The sequence below is a fragment of the Eriocheir sinensis genome, unplaced genomic scaffold (genome assembly GCF_024679095.1).
Source record: "Eriocheir sinensis breed Jianghai 21 unplaced genomic scaffold, ASM2467909v1 Scaffold3, whole genome shotgun sequence".
NCBI lineage: Eukaryota > Metazoa > Arthropoda > Malacostraca > Decapoda > Varunidae > Eriocheir > Eriocheir sinensis.
This window is the reverse complement of record NW_026111609.1, coordinates 2219458-2242175: the sequence shown is the minus strand read 5'-3', so window position 1 is coordinate 2242175 and position 22718 is coordinate 2219458. Positions and strand designations below refer to the sequence as shown.

The following is a 22718-nucleotide window of genomic DNA, read 5'->3' as shown; positions in this document are numbered from 1 at the left end:
GCTACGAGGGACTGCGTTCGCCGCCTTCGGGAAGGTGTGGCGCGCCCGGTGGCTGTGTGCCCGAACTGCAGTTCCGGGCACCATGCCTGGAACCGCAGGTGCCCCGCTCGGCTCTGCAGAATCCCGGGTGCCAAGCTGCGGAGGACGACGTCTTTGACGGACCCGGCAGCAGCGCGGCCTATGCAGCAGCCCACGGAGGAGAGGACGACACCCCAAGGAGAAGGACGGAGGAGGAGGCGCCGCAGACGGAGGAGGAAGCCGGGACCCACGGAGCAGAGCGTCCCGACACCAAAGTCTCCCGCTAGGGAGATGGAGGTGGACCCACCACGTCTGACGAGGACGGAGACGGCAGCGGTGACCGCTGAGGTGACACCCCCAGCTGTGTCCCCGGATGTACCCGCCAACAAGAAGAAAAAGAGGACCAGGGACCAGACACCTGAGACGAGGGACGCGCCGACGACTACGGAGGAGCCAGCACCCCGCGAGGCCCCCGGTAGCTGCCAGGCGACCCAGACCCCACGGATCTACACCTTCAGTAAGGGCGAGCTGGTGGATCTTCTGATCCGCTACGAGCACCTCACTGAGCAAGAAGAGGAAGCCAGGTTCGAGAGGATCCCGCACGAGACAGCCCTCCCCTTAGTGAGGAGGACACTCCGTGAAGGGAAGCCGCTCCCTGACTCCATCTGCACGGCCCGCCCACACCACTTCGATCATAAGCAGGAGGTTGAGTGGGCGACGTATGAAGAAGAAGACGTCTCGGAGGACGAGGTCGACGTCGGAGGCGTGGACGAAGACCTCTTCCTGAATGCAGACAGAGACCTCACCGACGAAGAGCTCGCAAGCTACTACGCCGGTGACCTGTGAATAATATGACATTTTCCCCTGTGTGTTTGTGAACATTTGTATCTTGTGCAACCTATGTACTGTACATCGGGGAGGCTGTTTATTTAGAGCCTGCTTTGATAACCGATTATTTTTGTAATTTTCATGTTTATTTTTATTTTTGTCTTATGTAAAAGTTATCAATAAACTGTTAAAGCAAAGGAACACTCACTCCACTATTGAGCTACCCACCTGAACCATGTCTGGCCGCGGCAAGGGAGGCAAGGGACTCGGAAAGGGAGGCGCCAAGCGTCACCGCAAGGTTCTTCGGGACAACATCCAGGGCATCACCAAGCCGGCCATCCGTCGTCTGGCGCGCCGTGGCGGTGTGAAGCGCATCTCCGGGCTCATCTACGAAGAGACCCGTGGTGTGCTCAAGGTGTTCCTGGAAAACGTCATCAGGGATGCCGTCACCTACACTGAGCACGCCAAGCGCAAGACCGTCACCGCCATGGACGTGGTGTACGCCCTCAAACGCCAGGGCCGCACCCCGTACGGCTTCGGTGGTTAATGCCGCTGCCTGAGCGAGCCCGACCTAACCCACCCACCCCGGACCTCTTTGAGGTCCACATTCTTATTCACTAAGAGAATAGTAGCACACATTTTACTTCAGTTATATTTCCTTTTTTTCTTTCTTTCTTTCTTTCTTTCTTTCTGTTTCCTCCCTCCCTCCCCCCTGCCTAATCATGGTTCACACCTCCGCCCACTGCTCCCCATCCACCTCATTTGACACTAGTGAGCTCCAGTTTGTTTCTTCAATCCCATCTTTTCCCTCCCTCCCTCCCTCCTGCCTAATGATGGTTCACACCTCCGCCCACTGCTCCCCATCCACCTCATTTGCCACTAGTAAGCTCCAATTTGTTTGTTTCAGTTCTTACGGAAACATCATTTTGCCATAATTTCCCCTGTCCCTGTCAATTCTTTCTAAAATCAGTAACAGGATATTTATGAAAAGAGAGAGAGAGAGAGAGAGAGAGAGAGAGAGAGAGAGAGAGAGAGAGAGAGAGAGAGAGAGAGAGAGAGAGAGAGAGAGAGAGAGAGAGAGAGAGAGAGAGAGAGAGAGAGAGAGAAAACTATATTGGAAAATACATAGACAAAACAAAGCGACGTCTGGACGGGAACAGGAAAAGAAAGAGAGGAAGAATGACATAGAAAGGTTAAGAAAGAAAAAAAGGAGGAGAAAAAGAGAAAGAAACCAATAATGAGAAAGACGGCAAATATATAGACAGAGAGAAAGAAGCCTCCCCTTCTTGATCCACTCCTTCTATTGTCTCTTGGAATGTGCAGGAGTGTATAGGAAAGCAAGGGTAGGGTTAGAGGGTGAGGGACAGGCTCAGAACGAACTTGAAAGGGAAAGGCTGAGGAAGTGGGAATCTCCCTCTCCCTCCTCCCTCCTCCCCCTCCTCCTCCTCCTCCTCCTCCTCCTTCTTCTTCTTCTTCTTCTTGTTTCTCGTTGTCTTCAAACTCATATCGTTGCGCCCTCTCTTACTGGACCCGCTTTTTCAGATACGTTGAACCAGCCCCGCCACCGAGTAGCCCGCCGGAACCCTGGGCAAGCGTCTACATGCCCAACAGTAGACATGTGGATGACTAAAAAGCTGCAAATACGTTTCTATGAAAGTAGGTGTGCCTGCATGTAAATAGGTGTGCCTGCCTGCCTGCCAATTAAAGCGAACGGGCTAGCTAACAGACAAACACAAAACTAGCTAGCTAACAAACTAAAAGACAAACTAGCTAGCTAGCAAACAAACAAACAAACAAACTCACTAGCTAGCTAGCAAGCAATCAAACAAGCTAGCTAGCAAACAAACAAACAAACAAACAAACTAACTAACTAACTAACTAACTAACTAACTAACTAACTAACTAACTAACTAACTAACTAACTAACTAACAAACAAGGTAGCTAGCTAGCAAACAAACAAACAAACAAGGTAGCTAGCTAGCAAACAAACAAACAAACAAGGTAGCTAGCTAGCAAACAAACAAAATAACAAGCTAACTAGCAAACAAACAAACAAACAAACAAACAAACAAACAAACAAACAAACAAACTAGCAAGCAAGCAAACAAGCTAGCTAGCAAACAAACAAACAAACAAACAAACAAACAAACTAACTAACTAACAAACAAACAAGGTAGCTAGCTAGCAAACAAACAAACAAACAAGGTAACAAGCTAACTAGCAAACAAACAAACAAACAAACAAACTAACTAGCAAACAAACAAACAAACAAACAAACTAACTAGCAAACAAACAAACAAACAAACAAACTAACTAACTAACTAACTAACAAACAAGGTAGCTAGCTACCAAACAAACAAAATAACAAGCTAACTAGCAAACAAACAAACAAACAAACAAACAAACAAACAAACTAACTAACTAACTAACTAGCTAGCTAACTAGCAAAAAAGCTAATTAGGGAGCTAGCTCGTTTGTTTGTTGCAAGCTAACTTGTTAGTTAGTTTTGCTGTGGGAGTTTTGTTCTTAGTTTGTTGAGGTTTGTAATGCGTGTTGGCTTTCCTTTTTTTTTGGGGGGGGGGTTTGCTTGGGATGGAGTATTGCGATTTCTTTTTACATATGTTAGATGACTGTCTCTTTTTAGTGATTCTGAAAGTCCTTTAGCGAAAATAATCACTTGGATTATAGTGTCTTTCCTGCAATATTTGCCTGTGCAATGGAATAAGTATTATTTCATCTATCACTGAAATAGTTGGATGTTAATACAAAAATATTGCCATACTCAACTCCTAATACCTCCCCAATTGTTTTTTTTTTTTTTTAATGCAAGACCATAGGTAATAGTAGCTGTATCTACAAAACGATTGGTAATAGGATTATCTGTTACTCAAGCAAATGGTACAAATAAATCATTCTCCTTGAACAAGTTTGTTTTTACATCCTGTGCATATGGGAGGAAAAATGAAATCTAATAGCGCTTTTATCAACTCTTTCATAGTTACTGAAATATTCTAATACCTACAACCAGAACAGATATATTTTCATTATTGTATTTGAGAGGTATAGAGGGAAGTAATTGCTTGTTAAGGCTTTTATTCTAAGAATCTACCTCAAAAAAGTCTAAAAAGTTCAGAGTTAAAAGTGTAATGATTACCGAAGTAGAAAAATCATATAAGATCTCTATTCATAACTCCCGTAACACCTAGGTGTGAATATACTGCTCCTGTATGGTTTATGGTAGCAAAAGACTTCAAAGATATCATCAAGAGAGAATCATACAATGTAATAAACTCTACCCACATACTGGCCAAAGAATATGCTAAAGATATTTCTCAAGGAAAAGAAAAAATCACTCCTTAGCAATGGCTTTTAGTTACAGCAGAATAGCAACTCGTGGGGTTCCCCGTCCGCTAGGGGAACCTACGGCGGAGCTATGTGCGTGGTTCTCCTTAAACTCTTTTTTTTTTTTTTTGTGTGTGTGTGTGTGTGTGTGTGTGTGTGTGTGTGTGTGTGTGTGTGTGTGTGTGTGTGTGTGTGTGTGTGTGTGTGTGTGTGTTCTTCTAATTCTAATTCTAATTCTTATTAGCTAGCGCGAGGTGAGACTCCTGTATCGCAGTGTCTGTGCTGGCTGGCTGGCTGGCCCTGGTGGTTTTGCACTTAGTTTAGCTTACCCTCCCAAACGTTTTCTTCTTCTCCTCAGGGTCTACCTCGCCACCTAGCACCTGTGTGTGAGACCGGATGTTTAGGTTGGGTTAAACTATACCGTGTGAAGGTGAAGGTGAAGGTACAAACCGATGCATGCTTTCTCGGGTGAGGCAGGGGATCATACATGACGTCAGTGACTGACTGACTGACTGACTGATTCATTTTACTCATTCCGGACCTACTCCACAGGCCACAGCGGGTCGGAGCCCACCCAGCTACTACCTACCTACCTACCTACCTACTTCATCTCGGCGGGGGCAGCGCCGCATCTGATCTGCACGACGGCCATCATCGTCTCAACGACCTACCTCCCGGCTCTGTTTTGCGTTTTTTTTTATTTGTTATGTTATGTCTTGTGGGTTGTTGTTATCGTCGTTGTCAGCAGAGGAGTCCCTTACCTGCCGTGAAGAAAACAAACAAACAAACTAAGTGTGGGAAGCCTGCCAGACGTGGGGGTTGTTAATTGTTGTCATGAATGAGGGTCGGTCTTCTTCCTAGTAATATCAGCAGGAATTGACCTAGGAATGTCACTATGTAGTTGAGGGTGTGTGTCCAGAAGTCTCTTTTTGGAAAAGGGTGTGGCTCCCTAGGGAAGCCGGATTAAACGGTACTGTTGTCGTCCCAGAAAGGCCGATTGCGATTACTTCTTCTCGGTCTTCTTGGGCAGGAGCACCGCCTGGATGTTAGGCAGCACACCTCCCTGGGCAATGGTGACGCCGGAGAGGAGCTTGTTCAGCTCCTCGTCGTTGTCGCGGGCTGCGTTGCCGGCCAGCTCGAGCACCTCGGCGGCCAGGTACTCCATGACGGCCGCCAGGTACACGGGGGCGCCGGCGCCCATGCGCTCGGCATAGTTGCCCTTCCTCAGTAGACGGTGGATCCTGCCCACGGGGAACTGCAGGCCGGCACGGCTGGAGCGGGACTTTGACTTCCCCTTCACCTTTCCTCCCTTGCCGTGTCCAGACATGTCGACAGTGAGTGGTGGGGGCGTGGACTTGCGCTTCTGCTGTGGGCTCGGAGAGCGAATACCTGCCGCTCGTTCGTTCGTTCGTTTCTCGATTTACCCCCTAAAAAGGGGGAACGGGCCTTTGTCACTGTGGACGGCCCGTCGCAGAGGGGAACCCGCCGCGGGCGTGCGGCGGGTGGGGGAGCCCTTCCGTCGCCGCCACAGCCACGGGTAAAAGCCGGCGGGCAGCGACGGAGGAACGGGCCCTCCGAGCTCTGGCTCAGGAGCAGCCCGCCCGTGTGGGCGAGCAATGCAAGCTCGTTGCGGGACGCCTCCGCCGCCGCCACAGCCACGGGTAACAGCCGGCGAGCAGCGACGGAGGCACGTGCTCTCTGGGCAGGCGCCCAGCAGACACCCGTAGCGGTGCACGGGCGAGCAGCCGACCGGTCGACTTGACTGCCGCGGTGGGGCCCTAAGCGAGGATAACCAGGCGGGTCAACCACGCCGTAGCAGAAGGACCCCCCAGCTGCTCGCCCGAGGAGTGCTGGCGTTCCACCCCGCGCACGCTGGCCGGCCGTTTTCCCGGTGATAAGCTGCCCCGCGCTGCACACCACACTGTGCACCCTCCACCTCGCGCCAGCCTCCATCACACTACTGCTCCTGCCTCGTACACTCCGTGTACGTGTACGTGTTCACACGCACTGCCTGTGCTCTACCTGTTTTGGTATTAAGACCAGTGCTACAGCTGCCAATTAGAGACCCCCGCTCTTTTCCGACGCCGAACCCTGAAGGAGTGCCAGCGTAGGACACGTCCACGAAGGGGGCCTTCAGAGGGCTGGTTATAGGAAATTGTGGGGTGGCCGTCAGGGACTCTGATAGGTGACAAAGACCCGTAAGGGGCAACGACGGGCCCAGTCTGAAGACTATTTAGCCACCCGTTCGTTGTAGGTCACTGGCATCCAGCCCTCACCCCTCACCCTTAGCTAGCTGTGTTCCCGTTGGGGGCGGTCTTGTTTTTAGGGTTCTTAGGTTTACTGCTTGTGCTTCTTTGTCATGGGAAAGCAGAAAGGCCGGCGTAAGTACGCCCCCCCGCCTGCTGGTACTGTTGCTACCCGCTCATCTCCCTCCCCTCCGCCCACTCGTGGTGGTGTTTCCCGTTCCCGCCCTCCTCCCTCTCCTCCGCCCGCTCGCGGTGCGGCCTCCCGGACCCGCTCTCCTACCTCTCCTCCGCCCGCTCGCGGTGCTGCTTCCCGCCCCCTCTCTCCTACCGCTTCTCAGCACTCCTCTGCTGTCTCTGGCTCTGACCCCGGCCCCGCTGTTCCTACCCCTGCTGCCTCTGAGTCTGTCCTCGGCGCCGGCCCTCTCCTCGCTGACTCTGACTCCTGCCCTGGCAGCCCCGCTGACTCTGACTCCGACTCTACCGGCCCTCCCCCTACTGACTCTAACTCTAGCCCCGGCTGCTCCGCTGCTCCTCACTCCGCCTCCGGCCGTGACGTCCAGCATAAGCGTGCCCGCTGCTCCTCCTCGACTGAGGGCTTGCCTCCTGATGAGCCCGCCGACCCCTCTGCTTCTCGGGCGTGTAAGTCGCGGAGAGTTCATGATAGAATGGAGGACTCTGAGTCGGGGTCGAGCTTGACATCTTCATCTGAGTCAGAGATTTTCGTAGATGTCCTCGACGGGGAGACTGCTCCTTCACCCAACGCGCCCCCCATGAACAACCCTGCGGGTGTTGACGGTTGGCAAACGGTGGGCCCCAAGCGACAGCGTCGCTCCTTACCGGCTGACTCTGCCTTGTCCGCCGGCGCTTCTACCTCGCTGCCCCCTCGGCACCCCTCTCGCCCCCAGTCACCTCTGCCCCGGCCACCTCGGACTATGAACGCCCCTGCCGCTGCTCAACCCGCTTCGCTGCCGAAGCTGCTCATTCCGGCGACTGTCGGCTTCGAAACAACCCTCGATCTCGCCGAGGCACTGGAGCAACAGCTGGGCGAACGCCTCTCGCTCAAGTTCCTGGAGTCGGGGTGTATGTTAATCACACCTGCAGACAGTGCCCAGCACGACACCCTGCTCGCGGTGAGGGAGGTATCCGGCGTACCTGTGCAGCTGAGGGTGGCCCCCGGGGCGAACACCAAGGGCGTGCTGCTGGCATACCCTGTTGCCATGCCCCTCAAGCCCCTGTTGCGCCATCCACGCGTGTTGGAGGCAGTGCGCTGCACCACCCGAGACGGACCGACGCGCCAGGTATTCGTCACTGTCGCGGGGCCGCTGCCGGGCTCGTTGGACCTGGGAAACTGGGGGACCTTCTACACGCGCCCCTACAGCAAGGAGCCCCTCAGGTGCTACAATTGCCAGCAGTTCGGCCACCAGCGGGCCAGGTGCAGCCGTCCCCCGGTCTGCGGCATATGCTCTGCCAGTCACGACACGGAGCGGTGCCTTTCCAAGTACAAGACTGGCCAGACCATCACCAGCAGATGCCCGAATTGCCAGGGCGAACACCATGCCTGGAATCGGGCCTGCGCCAACAGGCGAGAGCTGGTCGACAAACAGCGCACTGTCCAACAGCGCTGGGTCGTCACTCATCGCCCTGCTCCTCTCGGCACCTTCCGCTGGGGAGCCCAGCAGCCCCCCGCGTCCACGGCTGCTCCAACGCCCCGCCTCCCCCAGGCTGCCCACCAGCCATCTCTTACACCCCCTTCACCAGCTCCGTACGAGGAGAGCTTCCCTCCCCTTACCCCACGCCATCTGCCACCGGCCCAGCTCACCGCTCCCCAAGCGCCCGACGCCAGCCGCCAGCCCCGCCCCCTCACTACAGCAGCTCCCACTGCCGCCCCTCCCGGCTGTCTCCTCATCACAAGGGAGATGATGGTGGGACTCTTGGAGGGCTTCGGGCGGATTATCGCAACGGCACTCAAGTCGGACGTCGAGCAGAGAGAGTTCTCGGACGCAGCGCAGCAGGTGGTGGGAAATCTCTTCCCGGAAACGCCGGCCCAGCAAGCTGCCGTCCCTCCTGTGCAGGCTCCTTCCCCCGGCGGGCCATCATCAACCCCACCTACGCCGACCCCTCGTGCTCTGAAGACTCCCCTTCCACCTCCTCCTGCCCCCGTGCACGCGAGCAGCTCCGCACTCCTCCCAACCCCTCCGGCCGTTGCAACCAGCCAGCACCATCCGTTGGTAGCACCGCCCCCTGCTCCCACCTCCCTGAACGAGGGCGGGCTACCGACCCGGCCAGGGATGGCCCGATACAGGCACTCCAGGAAGCTGTCTATATAAATGCACACCGCCTCACGGTTCTCCAATGGAACATCTGTGGAATCCGCGGAAGGTCCAACCTCCTGCGTGCTGCGATGGCGAGAGAATCTGTGGATGTGGTTCTCCTGCAGGAGACGCTTCTTCCAGAACAGCGCGTGCCCTTCTTCCGGGGTTACCAGTCTTTTTACCTCCCTGCCGTGGCAGGTCAGACACGCGGGTGTGGTATCTTGGTCAAGGATTCACTTCCTTGCCTCTTCACGCTGCCTCCCTCCTCCTTGAACCCGCTCGAGACTGCACAGAACTACGCACCTGAACCCTGCTCGGCACCCCCCGCTGGACTAAATGCGTGTGTTTGCGGGTAGAGGCAGGCATCTGCTGCGTCGCCGAGCGTGTCCAGCAGCTCGGTGTGGGCCACGTCGTCACCCTGCTACGCAATGCGGAGGCGGCTCCCCTTGCTGAGCGAGTGCGGCGGTCTCTCCACCATGCCCCACTCCTCTTTCGGCGGCAGACATGGCAATCCGGCGTCGCCCGGGTTATCAACGAGAACGGTCTGGCGCACATGCTGACAGCGCCCCTTGACCTCCCAGTGCCAGCCTATGTTCCCCCTCCACCCTGGAGACCCCGCTCCTTTCTTCTCTCTCTCCGGCCCCTTCCTGCTAAGAAAGCACTCCTTTCCGCCGAGGAGCTTCGGCGCGAGGCCTTGGGGCGTGTCGCTGGTGCGCCTCCTCCCCGTACAGCCGTGTACTTCACCGACGGCTCCATTCACCACCTGACGCGGGCTGTTGGGGCTGCCTTTGTGAGTGGGGGAGAGACTGCCCTTTACCGCCTTCCCGATGGAAGCTCCTCCACGCAGGCGGAACTGGCGGCCATCTCGATGGCCCTTCTCCACGCTGAAGAATCGGCAGCGGGGCCTGTCATAGTCTACTCGGACTCGATGACTGCCCTCCAGGCCATCGACCGAGACAGCTTTGCTGACAATATCCGCCTCATCACCTCCATTTGGTGAACTCTGGGGGCCTTAGAGGCTGCTGGCCGACGCGCAACACTTGTCTGGTTGCCAAGCCACTCGGGTGTTGAGGGCAACGAGGCAGCTGATGCAGCGGCGAAAGATGCTACCCTCCTCCCTGCAGTTAACATCCACCTGCCCCCCAGTCTCAGCCACCTCAGAACCACCTTGCTTTCGAATGCTGGGTGAAGCATCGCTGCTGCACTGGAGCACTGTGTAACACAGGGCTCCCCTTCAGGCTGCTGGTACGCGGCTGCTACGGACATGGGCCGCTGGCGAGTAGGTATCACCCACCCTCGCCCCATCAGTATCCAGCTGCACCGCCTGCGTCTCGGCTACAAATGCCTCTCAGAGCTCGATCCTGAAGACGTCAGATGGAGGGAATGCGAGCACTGTAACGAAGAACAAGATTGCCCGCTACTACATTACATCCTAGAATGCCCGCTCACGAGAGACCTGACCCCAAACCCTGAGGGCCACTCTGCCCCTGAACTCCTCTTCCACCTCGGAGAGGCGGCCCTGGAACAGCTCGTCAAACGATACACGCCCCCTCGCTAATTTTTTCATGCAATACACCTAACGGGCCGTCAATAGACTAGGGCCCGTTTCCCCTGGGGCCACCCAGGGTCAATCTTAAATGGAATGGAATGGAAAGGCGGCCCGGCAACATTCGCTCGCCGTCTGGGAACGAAGAAGCAGACATGCCCCCCAAAGCATCAGGAAAGGCCGCCAAGAAGGCTGGCAAGGCCCAGAAGGCCATCGCCAAGGGTGACAAGAAGAAGAAGCGCAGGAGGAAGGAGAGCTACTCCATCTACATCTACAAGGTGCTCAAGCAGGTCCACCCCGACACCGGCGTCTCCTCCAAGGCCATGTCCATCATGAACTCCTTTGTGAACGACATCTTCGAGCGCATCGCCGCCGAGGCCTCTCGCCTGGCCCATTACAACAAGCGCTCCACCATCACCAGTCGGGAGATCCAGACCATAACCGCGCCTTTTACCTGAGACACACCTTTTCCCCGGGAATTGACCTGACTGCGACCTCACAGCAGCTGTGGTTTGTTTTCCTAGATACACATTTTTGACCTGACGACCTCACCCCAGCTGTTGGTTTGTTTTCCTAGATACACATTTTTGACCTGACGACCTCACCGCAGCTGCGTACTTTGTTATCGTCTTAACGCGCCTAATTGTTTCCGTCTTGCCTCGCCCATATCTTCACCATGACGTCCCTCAAGCGTTGTTCTGGGTGTGGCCTTCGCATGGCCAAGCAGTACTTTCTTTCCAAGGACGTTTGTAGGTTCTGCGTTAAGACTCAGAAGGATGATCAGAGGATCATAGAGTTAGAGAATAGGGTTACGACTCTCGCCGCCCAGGTACACTTACTGGTTAGTGCAGCAGCAACAAGCCCCGCCTCCTCCTCCTCCCCTTCCCCTTCCCTCTTCTTCCTCGTCCTCCTCCTCCTCTTCCTCCTCTTCCTCGTCCTCCTCCCTCTAGTATTGTCTTCAACCACACAGCAGCCCTCCCATCCTCCTCCTCCTCCTCCTCCTCGACCATCTCCGATCTCCCTGCTTCCCACCCTCCTTCTCCTCCTCCTCCTCCTCCTCCTCCTCCTCCTCCTCCTCCTCCTCGCCTTCCTCCTCCGTCCCCCTCTCCCTCTCCCCGCCCACCCTCCTCCTCCTCCTCCTCCTCCTCTCCTCCTCCTCCTTGTCCTCTGCCTCTTCGCTCGTCCCTCCCTCCCACACCTGTCCTTCACCTTCCCTTCCCCTCTTCCTCCTCCCTCTCCTCGTCCGTCCCTCCCTCCCCACCTCACTCTCCCTTTCACCTACTCCTCCTTCCTCCTCCTCCTCCTCCTCCTCCTCCCTCCCCCTCCTCCTCCTCCGCCTCAAATTCCTCGCCTTCCTCTTCCGTCCCCCTCTCCCTCTTCCCGCCCACTCTCCCTCCTCCTCCTCCTCTCCCTCTTTCTCCTCCTTGTCCTCCGCCTCCTCGCTCGTCCCTCCCTCCAACACCTGTCCCTTACCTCCCTTTCCCCTCTTCCTCCTCCCTCTCCTCGTCCATTCCTCCCTCCACCACCTCACCCTCCCTTTCTCCTTCTTCCTTCCTCCTCCTCCTCCCCTTTCCACCTTCCACCTCTTCCACAATTTCTCCTCGTTCTTCACAGCAGGTCCCTCCTCCTTCCTGCTCTCCCTCCCCTTCACCCACCCTCCTGGCCCCCTTCCGACCGTCGGGTTCTTGTTGTTGGTGATAGTCAGGTTCGTTATGTTGACAGGTATTTTGCTCCAAGGATAAGAACAGGACGAGGGTGTGTTTCCCAGGGCAGGGGTGGGCCATATATCAGACAGGATTGAGGCGTGTATGGCAAGCGAGGATCGAACCCCATTGTCTTTCTCAGCTGTGGCGGAAACGACGTTTCGTGTGCCAAGCGAGGACCTTCTCAGGCGTTTTAGAGAATTGTTAGGCAGGATACGTGACGCTGGTGGGTCACCAGTAGTGTGTGGCGTCCTGCCAAGGAGGGGCGTTGGCGATGGATGGCTGTCCAGGGCGATAGCAGTGAACAGCAGACTTGCTGAGCACTGCGAGCGCAATGGGTGGCTGTTCGTCGACAATTGGGACCTCTTCTTTGGCAACGACGCCCTCTACGCCCGTGACGGGATACACTTGACGTTCAAGGGTGTTGAGGCTCTCTCAGACTCCCTTGAGCGAGCACTTGGTACCCTGAGGGATTTTGTAGTATAGGCGAGGGGAGGAGTAATGGGAGCAATGGGAGGAGTAATGGAGGGACATCTAGCTCATAATATAACCAGGCAGCTTAGAAGTAATTCTAGAGGAGTAACAGAGGACGGGCTAAGAATCTTCTATACTAACAGCAGGAGCCTCAGAAACAAGATAGACTTACTAAGGGGTGAAGCTTGTTCAGAAAATTTTGACATAATAGCGATCACTGAGACATGGATAGACTTTGCTAATAGAAATTTTAGGTCAGAATTTGAAATAACGGGTTATCAGATGTTTCACAAAGACAGAAGGGGCAGAAAGGGAGGTGGAGTTGCGCTATATGTTAAAGACTCACTTAAATGTTTAGTTAACAACTCAGTCAAAACTAACATGGATTCAGAATCAGTTTGGGTGGACGTTTACAAAGGAAAGAAAAACTAACTCTAGGAGTTATATACAGGCCACCCAACCTTAACAGGCAGGACACGAGTATATTACTACAGGAGATTGGCAGGGCGAGTATGAGTAGAAATGTCTGCGTAATGGGGGACTTTAATTATAGGAATATAGACTGGGAAGATCTAGTGGGTGACCTGGAAGCCGAGGACTTTCTTGAAGTTATACAAGATAATTTCCTTAAGCAGGTAGTTACTGAGCCTACCAGAGGAGATAACATATTAGACTTAGTCCTAACCAATAATGGGAACTTGCTACGTGAGTTGGAGGTGGGCGGAGAGTTAGGAAATAGTGATCACAGAACGGTTCGTTTTAGGTTAGACTGGGCGGTAACCCGTGATCCAAACCCAGTGTTAGTGCCAGATTTTAGAAGAGCAAACTACGAGGGGCTTCGAAGACATCTTGAAGGGGTAAACTGGGATAATTTAGGGATTCATGAGGGCCAGAACTGCGGATTGAGAGCCAGGAGAACCAGGTAGAAATGTCTTACAATAATTTAGTTAGAGTAATAGTAGAGGGGCAAGAACAGCATATACCACAGCGAACACTTAGAAAAGAAAACAATGATCCTAAGTGGATGACTCGTGGACTAAAACACGAGATTGGGTTAAAGAAGTGAATTTATCAGAAAATAAAGAATGGGGAAACACATCTCAGGGGCCGGTACGTCGAACTATCTAGATTAGTTAAGAAAAACACCAGGATAGCAAAAAAGAACTATGAGATCAAAGTAGCAAATGAGGCGAAAAGTAATCCTAAGGGCTTCTTTCAGATGTATAGAACAAAAACACTGGAGAAAATTGGACCGCTGAAAACAAACACAGGGGAGCTAGTAGAAAATTACGAAAATATGAGCACATTGTTGAACGACTACTTCCTTTCAGTATTCACACAGGAGGATCGAACGACTATACCGGAAAGAGTTCAGGTGTACGAGGGCGGGGATTGCGATAAATTGAGGGATATAATCATTACCAGGCAAGTAGTTCAGGATGAGATAGATAAGCTTAAGAAGAACAAGTCGCCAGGTCCTGACGGGATATTTCCGAGGGTATTAAAGGAGCTAGGTGATATAATCAGTGATTACCAACCGACATCTTTAAGATGTCGGTGAATACTGGCTATGTGCCGAGCCTATGTAAAGTAGCTAATGTGACGCCGATTTTCAAAAAGCGGTACAGTTCAGTTGCTTCAAACTATCGCCCAATTAGCTTAACATCGGTTATAGGGAAGATGCTGGAGTCCATAATAGCCAGGAACATTCGGGAGCATTTAGAGAAACATAGCTTAATTCACGACTCGCAGCATGGGTTCACAAAAGGTAGGTCATGCCTCACCAATCTCTTGTCCTTCTACAATAAAGTATTTGAGGCGGTTGACAGAGATGAAAATTATGATGTAATCTATCTTGATTTTAGTAAAGCGTTTGACAAAGTTCCTCACCAACGACTGTTGCTTACATTACAGGCTCACGGAGTAGAGGGTAAAGTTTTGAACTGGGTCAAGGCGTGGCTTAGCAATAGGAAGCAAAGAGTGCAAATCAATGGTAAAAGATCTGACTGGGGATGTGTTACGAGTGGGGTCCCACAAGGTTCGGTATTAGGTCCACTTTTGTTTATTATTTATATCAATGACTTAGACACAGGAATTAGTAGTGATGTTAGTAAATTTGCAGATGATACGAAGATCGGTAGAGTAATTGAGTCGGATCAGGACGCTAGTATTCTCCAAGGTGAACTCAACAGATTATATGACTGGGCGGATAAATGGCAGATGGAGTTCAATGTAGGGAAGTGCAGTATTCTGAGTGTAGGTAGGAACAACCCCTCACATAACTATTGCTTAAATGACACTCTCATAAGTAGGTCGGGGTGCGAGAGGGATTTAGGGGTCTTAGTGAGCTCTGATCTCCGTCCAAGGGCACAATGCATTCAAGCTAGAAATCGAGCTAATAGGGTACTGGGATTTATTTCAAGGAGCGTAAGCAACAGAAGCCCCGAAGTCTTCCTCAAACTATATTTAGCATTAGTTAGACCTCATCTTGACTATGCGGTTCAGTTCTGGTCACCCTACTATAGAATGGATATCAAAATGTTAGAATCGGTGCAGAGGAGGATGACTAAGATGATTCAGGGGTTGAGAAACTTGCCATACGAGGAAAGACTCAAACAGTTAAACTTGCATTCTCTAGAAAGGCGAAGGGTGCGTGGAGACATGATCGAGGTTTATAAATGGATGAAGGGCTTTAAGGGAGACATTCATAAGGTTTTGTTGGTAAGAGAACCGGGTAGGACACGAAGTAACGGGTTTAAACTGGATAAATTCAGATTCAACAGGGACATAGGCAAAAATTGGTTTACTAACAGGGTGGTGGATGAGTGGAATAGGCTTAGCAGTCATGTGGTGAGTGCCAATACAATTGTCACAGTCCCAAATAGACTAGATAAATTCATGGACAGCGATAATAGGTGGGGTTAGATACACGGGAGCTTAGGGTCAAAGGAGCTGCCTCGTACAGGCCTACCGGCCTCTTGCAGACTCCTGCGTTCTTATGTTCTTATGTTCTTATGACGGCCGTCCGTCTCCTCCTGCCCGGTGAGCTGGCCAAGCACGCCGTGTCCGAAGGCACCAAGGCCGTCACCAAGTTCACCTCCTCCAAATAAGCAACCCACCAACTTGCTTGCACTGGAAAAGAACCGGCTCCATCGGAGCCACAAACTATTTCCCGAAAGAGAACGAAGACGGTTAGTCCCCCTCTCTCTCTCTCTCTCTCTCTCTCTCTCTCTCTCTCTCTCTCTCTCTCTCTCTCTCTCTCTCTCTCTCTCTCTCTCTCTCTCTCTCTCTCTCTCTCTCTCACTCACTCACTGAGCTGACCCACCAAGGGATGCATGGCATCAATAAGCGGACCGAGTCCCGCCAGTGCTCGCCAAACCGCGACCAAAGCTTGAAATCGCCAATGCTTCTCTCGGTCGTTTGTTGTTAGCTGCAGGGGATCACGATGAGCGATATATGCCTACATAGCAGCCGTCATCAGTAGTTAGTGATTCCGCCCCTCCGTTTATATTTATTTACTTGTTCTGGTAATTCCTGTCTTCCTGCCTGCATGTAGTCCCCACATATTCCCTACTCGTGCACCCGCCAGTTGAAATAAGTTAAGAGAGAAATCAAAGCCCCCCCAATCAATTGATATGAGATTATGAAGCAGAAGGATATGTGGGAAAGGCAACAAGCCAGTGATCCTCCTCCTCCTCCTCCTCCTCCCCCCCTGCCCGCCCCAGTGTCTGTCTAAACTCTCTCCCGGAAAGTGACTTTGGCCCTGAAAAGGGCCTAGATATAGTGTGAGCAGATTGTAGTACTCAGACGGGCAACGCCCGCTTAGGCACGCTCGCCGCGAATGCGACGGGCCAGCTGGATGTCCTTTGGCATGATGGTGACACGCTTGGCGTGGATGGCGCAGAGGTTGGTGTCCTCGAAGAGACCGACGAGGTAGGCCTCGGAGTCTTCCTGCAGAGCCATGACGGCAAAGGACTGGAAGCGGAGATCGGTCTTGAAATCCTGGGCGATCTCGCGCACCAGACGCTGGAAGGGCAGCTTCCTGATGAGGAGCTCGGTGCTCTTCTGGTAGCGGCGGATCTCACGGAGGGCCACGGTCCCGGGCCTGTAGCGGTGAAGCTTCTTGACTCCTCCGGTGGCCGGGGCCGACTTGCGAGCGGCCTTGGTGGCCAGCTGCTTGCGGGGCGCCTTGCCACCGGTGGATTTCCTGGCAGTCTGCTTGGTACGGGCCATGGCTACGGACGAACAGAACAGTTGAGTCTTAACTTAACTTAAGATGTAGGATAGATTAGGGTGTGGTGAAATAAGAGTATAGGTATAGTAAAGTTTTTGAAGTGATGTTGAAGTAAAGTGAGAGGTTAAAAGGTGGCGGGCTGTCCGCCTTGCTTAGTTCTTTATTTAGTCCTTAAGTATGTTGTATCTAGTGTCGCTCTGTTTTCTTGTTATCTTATGTGTTTTGTTTATTTGCTTTCCGTGTTCGTTCCTGCTTTACGTTGTGTACTTTTTCCTCGGTGGTCCTCTGTCCAGTATATTTTTTGTCTTCTTAAACCATGCGTGGTTTTTGTGACTCTCGTAGTTTTCTGTTATTCTCGTGAATTGTTCGCTATTCATGGATGTCATCTTGATGAATGTTTTCTCCGCCTGCATGTGTATGTGGTAGTTTACGGGATCTAGTTTTGCTTCTTCGTGCATTTCTTTTGTTGATTTTGTATAGGGGAATCGTTCGTTATTTGCGAACCTTAGAGCTTGATTCTGCACCTTTTGTAATTTCATTGTGTTTTTGTCGCTGAGTGTTATTAGTGGTATGTGTCGGTATCGTAGTATTGGTAGTACAAGTGTTTTGATAAGGTGTATTTTGATTTTTGTTGGTAAGTTTCTAAATCTGTATAGTTCTGTTAGTGCCAATAATGCTTTGTTCTTTATTTCATTCACATGGTGCTCTATTCCATTTCTGCTTAGAGTGAGTCCTAGTATTTTCCCTTTTTCTGCGTAGTTTATTGGTGTGCCATCAATTGTTATCTTGTTTTTCTTTGTTACCGCCAGTGGAACTATTTCAAATTTATTCTTGTTGGTTTTGATTTTCCGTTTGTTCTCATACTTGTTTATTTTCATAATCTCGCTTTGGACCCTGCTGGCCATTAATGTTCTTGACTTCCCTGCATAACATATTATTTGAGTTATATCATCTGCATATTGTATGTTTGTGCAGTCTATTGCTGGCTCTGGTAGATCATTGGTGTAAATCGTGAATAACGTTGGTGACAGAGCTCCACTGAGGGACTTCTGCTTTCAGTGTGAATGCTGGGCCTGTAGTGGGTAACTCTTATCTTGGCTTTCCTGTCGGTGATAAAGTTGTTTAGAAAAATTTTGGTGATGTGTGGGATGTGTAGAAGGCCTATCTTGTATTGTAGACCTTGCAGCCATACTTTGTCGAAGGCTTTGCTTATGTCTCGAAGTACTAAGTAGCATTGCTGTTTTCGGGATGTGTGGTGTGCTGCGGTTTCGTGAATTACTGTGAGTGCTGTATCAGTTCCTCTTTTTGTTCTGAATCCGTGGTGAGAGTCTTTCAAGATGTTTTTTGTTTCCAAGAGCTTTCGTAATCTTATGTTAATAATTTTCTTTAGTATTTTTCCTGTGACTTCGAGTAAAGATATTGGTCTATAATTTATTGGGTTTGCGTTGTCTGAATTTTCTTTTGGCAATAATTTGATAACAGCTGTTTTAAATTTTTATGGGAAGTATCCCATTGATAATGTGTGAATAAAGATCACCTGTAGCTTTTCTAGGGCTATTTCAGGTAGGTTTTCCAGAATATGTTTAGTTATTATTGATTCACCCGGAGTGTTGTTTTTAAATGATTTGATTGTTCGTTTAATTTCGTCCATTGACGCCAGCCAGCCAGCCAGCCGTTTCTGGTTTTTATAGTTTTGGCGGCCGGCTGAGGAGCGGTGGTCTGCGTCCTGCGCGTGCGCCGCCTCCTAGTCCCGCGCTTGCCCGCCCCCGTCAGGCAGTGCATATATCTAGCCCTATTGGAGGGTCTCTTGGAGCTGTCTGCATATGCTAGAGCCTAGTACAGTGTTGAGGCTAACCCAACGTCACTGGGCCGTCCGGAAGTAGACGGCAGGAGCCAGCCTATCACCCAAGGACCCACCACCGCAGCCTCTGCCTCTGCATATATAGAGCGAACGCTGGCCCCACAGTTCAACATTGGAAGCTCAGCAGCGGTCGAGGAAGGAGCTCTCCTCCTCTCCTCACCTGACTCACCATGGCCCGACCTTGCCCGAAGAAGCGCCTCCAACTCTCCCCACCCGTGGGAGAGGAGGACGGCTGGACCCGCGTCCAGAAGAGACGCCGACGAGCCCCGACACCACCACCGGCCCCTGACCACCGAGTATACACCATACTCCACCACGACGAGGTTAGCCCCTTCCACGCCGTTCGACGGCTGGAGAGAGAGCACCCGGGCCTTCGGGTACGGGTGCAGGAGAAGTCTGGGGGTGCGATCTATATCAAACCCCTGGATGAGGAAGCTGCTTTTTCCCTTGCTCGTCTGAGCAGGGAAACCACTGACGGCATCAACCTTGGAGAGGTCGAGGGCAGGTCGCGGGGTATCGTTTCGCGGTACCCTCTTGGCCAGTCCCTCCGACCGATCCAGGAGGACCCGCGCGTCACCTTCGCAAGGAGGTGTACATACAACGCGGGTCACTGTCGCAGAGAGCCCACGCGGCAGGTCGAGGTGACGTTTCGGGGGTCTCTCCCGTCGTCCCTTGACCTAGGCGTCTGGGGTGTCTTCTCCGTCAGGAGGTTCACCCCGGAGCCCCTGCGGTGCTTCAATTGCCAGGCCTTTGGCCATGTGCAGAAGTACTGCAGGACCGGTGCTCTCTGCGGCGTGTGCAGCGGGAAACATCCCTCCTCGAAGTGTATTGATACACTGAGGACCGGCAATGTCCGGGCTGCACGATGTCCGAACTGTGGCGGGAGACACCACGCCTGGTTCAAGGGCTGCCCCGAACGACTGAGGAGGCTCCCCCCTCGGCCCTCGGGTGCTATAGACACCTTGCCCCCAAAGAACCAGGCTGTTTCCCAAGCAGCTCCCTCTGCCTCACCCTCTCCAAGCCCAAGAATGGACGTTGTGGTCCCTGCACCAGCACCTGCCAGCCCACTGCCAACCTTTGAAGACGCCGCCACCACCACCGACGACGCTGCCCCGCCACAACAGGATGAGGTCGCCACCAACACCGACGACCTCGCTCAGGAAGACGCCGAAACACAGACAAGCTGGAAGAAGCGAGGCAGGGCCTGCCAGACCGCTCCTCCGCCCACTGAGGATGCGGCGGCCCAGTCAGCTCCAGAGACAGCAGCCCAGGAGACGCAGACGCTGAGGACGACCACCGCAGACGCAGAGACTGCCGCCCCTGACCCGAGCCTTTGCGCAGGCCCCCCTGGGGCGAACTGGGAGGCTCATTTCGCCCCCGCGGTCACGCTCACCAGGGTAGAGTTGTACACCATGCTGAGGGCCCTAAGGGGCCTCATCGAGAACCACGCCGAGGCAGAGCTGAAGGGCCGAGAGCACCTGTATGAGAACCCCATCCTGACGGTGCTTTACGAAGCCCTCGGAGCAGCGCGGACTCACAGGAGGCCCGGTTTCCCGATAAAGTGCCCGCGACGAGACCCACGGCGAGACGCGCTCTGGCCGGAGTGATCATCCAGATAGAGGCGGGCCAGCCTATGGCATATAGCCCGCGAGGGCTAACAACCCTCAAAAACCCACCACCAACAACCCAACACATTGGAAGCTCAGCAGCGGTCGAGGAAGGAGCTCTCCTCCTCTCCTCACCTGACTCACCATGGCCCGACCTTGCCCGAAGAAGCGCCTCCAACTCTCCCCACCCGTGGGAGAGGAGGACGGCTGGACCCGCGTCCAGAAGAGACGCCGACGAGCCCCGACACCACCACCGGCCCCTGACCACCGAGTATACACCATACTCCACCACGACGAAGTGAGCCCCTTCCACGCCGTTCGACGGCTGGAGAGAGAGCACCCGGGCCTTCGGGTACGGGTGCAGGAGAAGTCTGGGGGTGCGATCTATATCAAACCCCTGGATGAGGAAGCTGCTTTTTCCCTTGCTCGTCTGAGCAGGGAAACCACTGACGGCATCAACCTTGGAGAGGTCGAGGGCAGGTCGCGGGGTATCGTTTCGCGGTACCCTCTTGGCCAGTCCCTCCGACCGATCCAGGAGGACCCGCGCGTCACCTTCGCAAGGAGGTGTACATACAACGCGGGTCACTGTCGCAGAGAGCCCACGCGGCAGGTCGAGGTGACGTTTCGGGGGTCTCTCCCGTCGTCCCTTGACCTAGGCGTCTGGGGTGTCTTCTCCGTCAGGAGGTTCACCCCGGAGCCCCTGCGGTGCTTCAATTGCCAGGCCTTTGGCCATGTGCAGAAGTACTGCAGGACCGGTGCTCTCTGCGGCGTGTGCAGCGGGAAACATCCCTCCTCGAAGTGTATTGATACACTGAGGACCGGCAATGTCCGGGCTGCACGATGTCCGAACTGTGGCGGGAGACACCACGCCTGGTTCAAGGGCTGCCCCGAACGACTGAGGAGGCTCCCCCCTCGGCCCTCGGGTGCTATAGACACCTTGCCCCCAAAGAACCAGGCTGTTTCCCAAGCAGCTCCCTCTGCCTCACCCTCTCCAAGCCCAAGAATGGAAGTGGTGGTCCCTGCACCAGCACCTGCCAGCCCACTGCCAACCTTTGAAGACGCCGCCACCACCACCGACGACGCTGCCCCGCCACAACAGGATGAGGTCGCCACCAACACCGACGACCTCGCTCAGGAAGACGCCGAAACACAGACGAGCTGGAAGAAGCGAGGCAGGGCCTGCCAGACCGCTCCTCCGCCCACTGAGGATGCGGCGGCCCAGTCAGCTCCAGAGACAGCAGCCCAGGAGACGCAGACGCTGAGGACGACCACCGCAGACGCAGAGACTGCCGCCCCTGACCCGAACCTTTGCGCAGGCCCCCCTGGGGCGAACTGGGAGGCTCATTTCGCCCCCGCGGTCACGCTCACAAGGGTGGAGTTGTACACCATGCTGAGGGCCCTAAGGGGCCTCATCGAGAACCACGCAGAGGCAGAGCTGAAGGGCCGAGAGCACCTGTATGAGAACCCCATCCTGACGGTGCTTTACGAAGCCCTCGGAGCAGCGCGGACTCACAGGAGGCCCGGTTTCCCGATAAAGTGCCCACGGCGAGACGCGCTCTGGCCGGAGTGATGATCCAGATAGAGGCGGGCCAGCCTATGGCATATAGCCCGCGAGGGCTAACAACCCTCAAAAACCCACCACCACCACCACCCACCGCCCCACAGTTCACACAAGAGTTCCGGCGCAGACAGCAGTGAGTGCAGACCCTCTCTCCTCACTGCTGCTCTCCCTGACTTGCCCCTGCAGACGGCCCGGTTGAGCTTTCAGCTCCCGCCTCTGCTATGGCGGCTAGAAGGAAGCGGCCCACGGAGTCCGCTCCTGACGACGGGGACGGATGGACCCGCGTGCAGAGCAAGCGGGCCCGAAGGAGGACGCTTCACGAGGACGGCGGGGAGGACCGATCGAGCGGACCCCTGCCGGAGTGGAGGCTGGTGTCTTCGGACTTCAGCACCCACTACCAGGCCATTCGGTGGATGGAGGACGAGCGGAAGCTGCGACTCCGGGTGACGGTCTCCCGCGCGGGGGACTTCCTCATCCGTGCGTGGGACTGGGACCACGCCACCACCCTGGACGAGATTGCTGCTGGACGGACCCGCGGCATCACCTTGGAGAGAAAGGAGGCGGCGGTGAAGGGTGTCCTGCTTGGATACCCTACCCACCTCCCATTGGACCCGGTGTTGGCGCACCCCTGCGTTGCAGCTGTGTGAGGTGCCACTACAACGCCGGCCACGGACGACGCCTGCCCACCCGGAGCGTGCAGCTGACGCTGCGGGGACGTGTCCCCGCCTCGCTGGACCTCGGATGCTGGGGACGATTCAACTGCCGCCGCTACGTGCCGGAGCCTGTGCGCTGTTTCAAGTGCCAGGCCTTCGGCCACAGGCAGCGGCAGTGTACGAGGACAGAGGAGCTGTGCGGCGTGTGCAGCAGGGACCACGCCACGAGGGACTGCGTTCGCCGCCTCCGGGAAGGTGTGGCGCGCCCGGTGGCTGTATGCCCGAACTGCAGTTCCGGGCACCATGCCTGGAACCGCAGGTGCCCCGCTCGG

General features: G+C 54.1%; 1 protein-coding gene across 1 annotated transcript; it reads left to right on the top strand.

Annotated features, from left to right (window-relative positions):
- Positions 1-309: 309 nt before the first annotated feature.
- On the top strand, positions 310-9747 carry LOC126991550 (proline-rich protein 36-like). The gene is made up of 4 exons (XM_050850287.1): positions 310-393; positions 6774-8659; positions 8815-8945; positions 9479-9747. Exons 1-4 carry the CDS (start codon positions 310-312, stop codon positions 9745-9747), a joined length of 2370 nt encoding a protein of 789 aa, XP_050706244.1.
- Positions 9748-22718: the final 12971 nt, after the last annotated feature.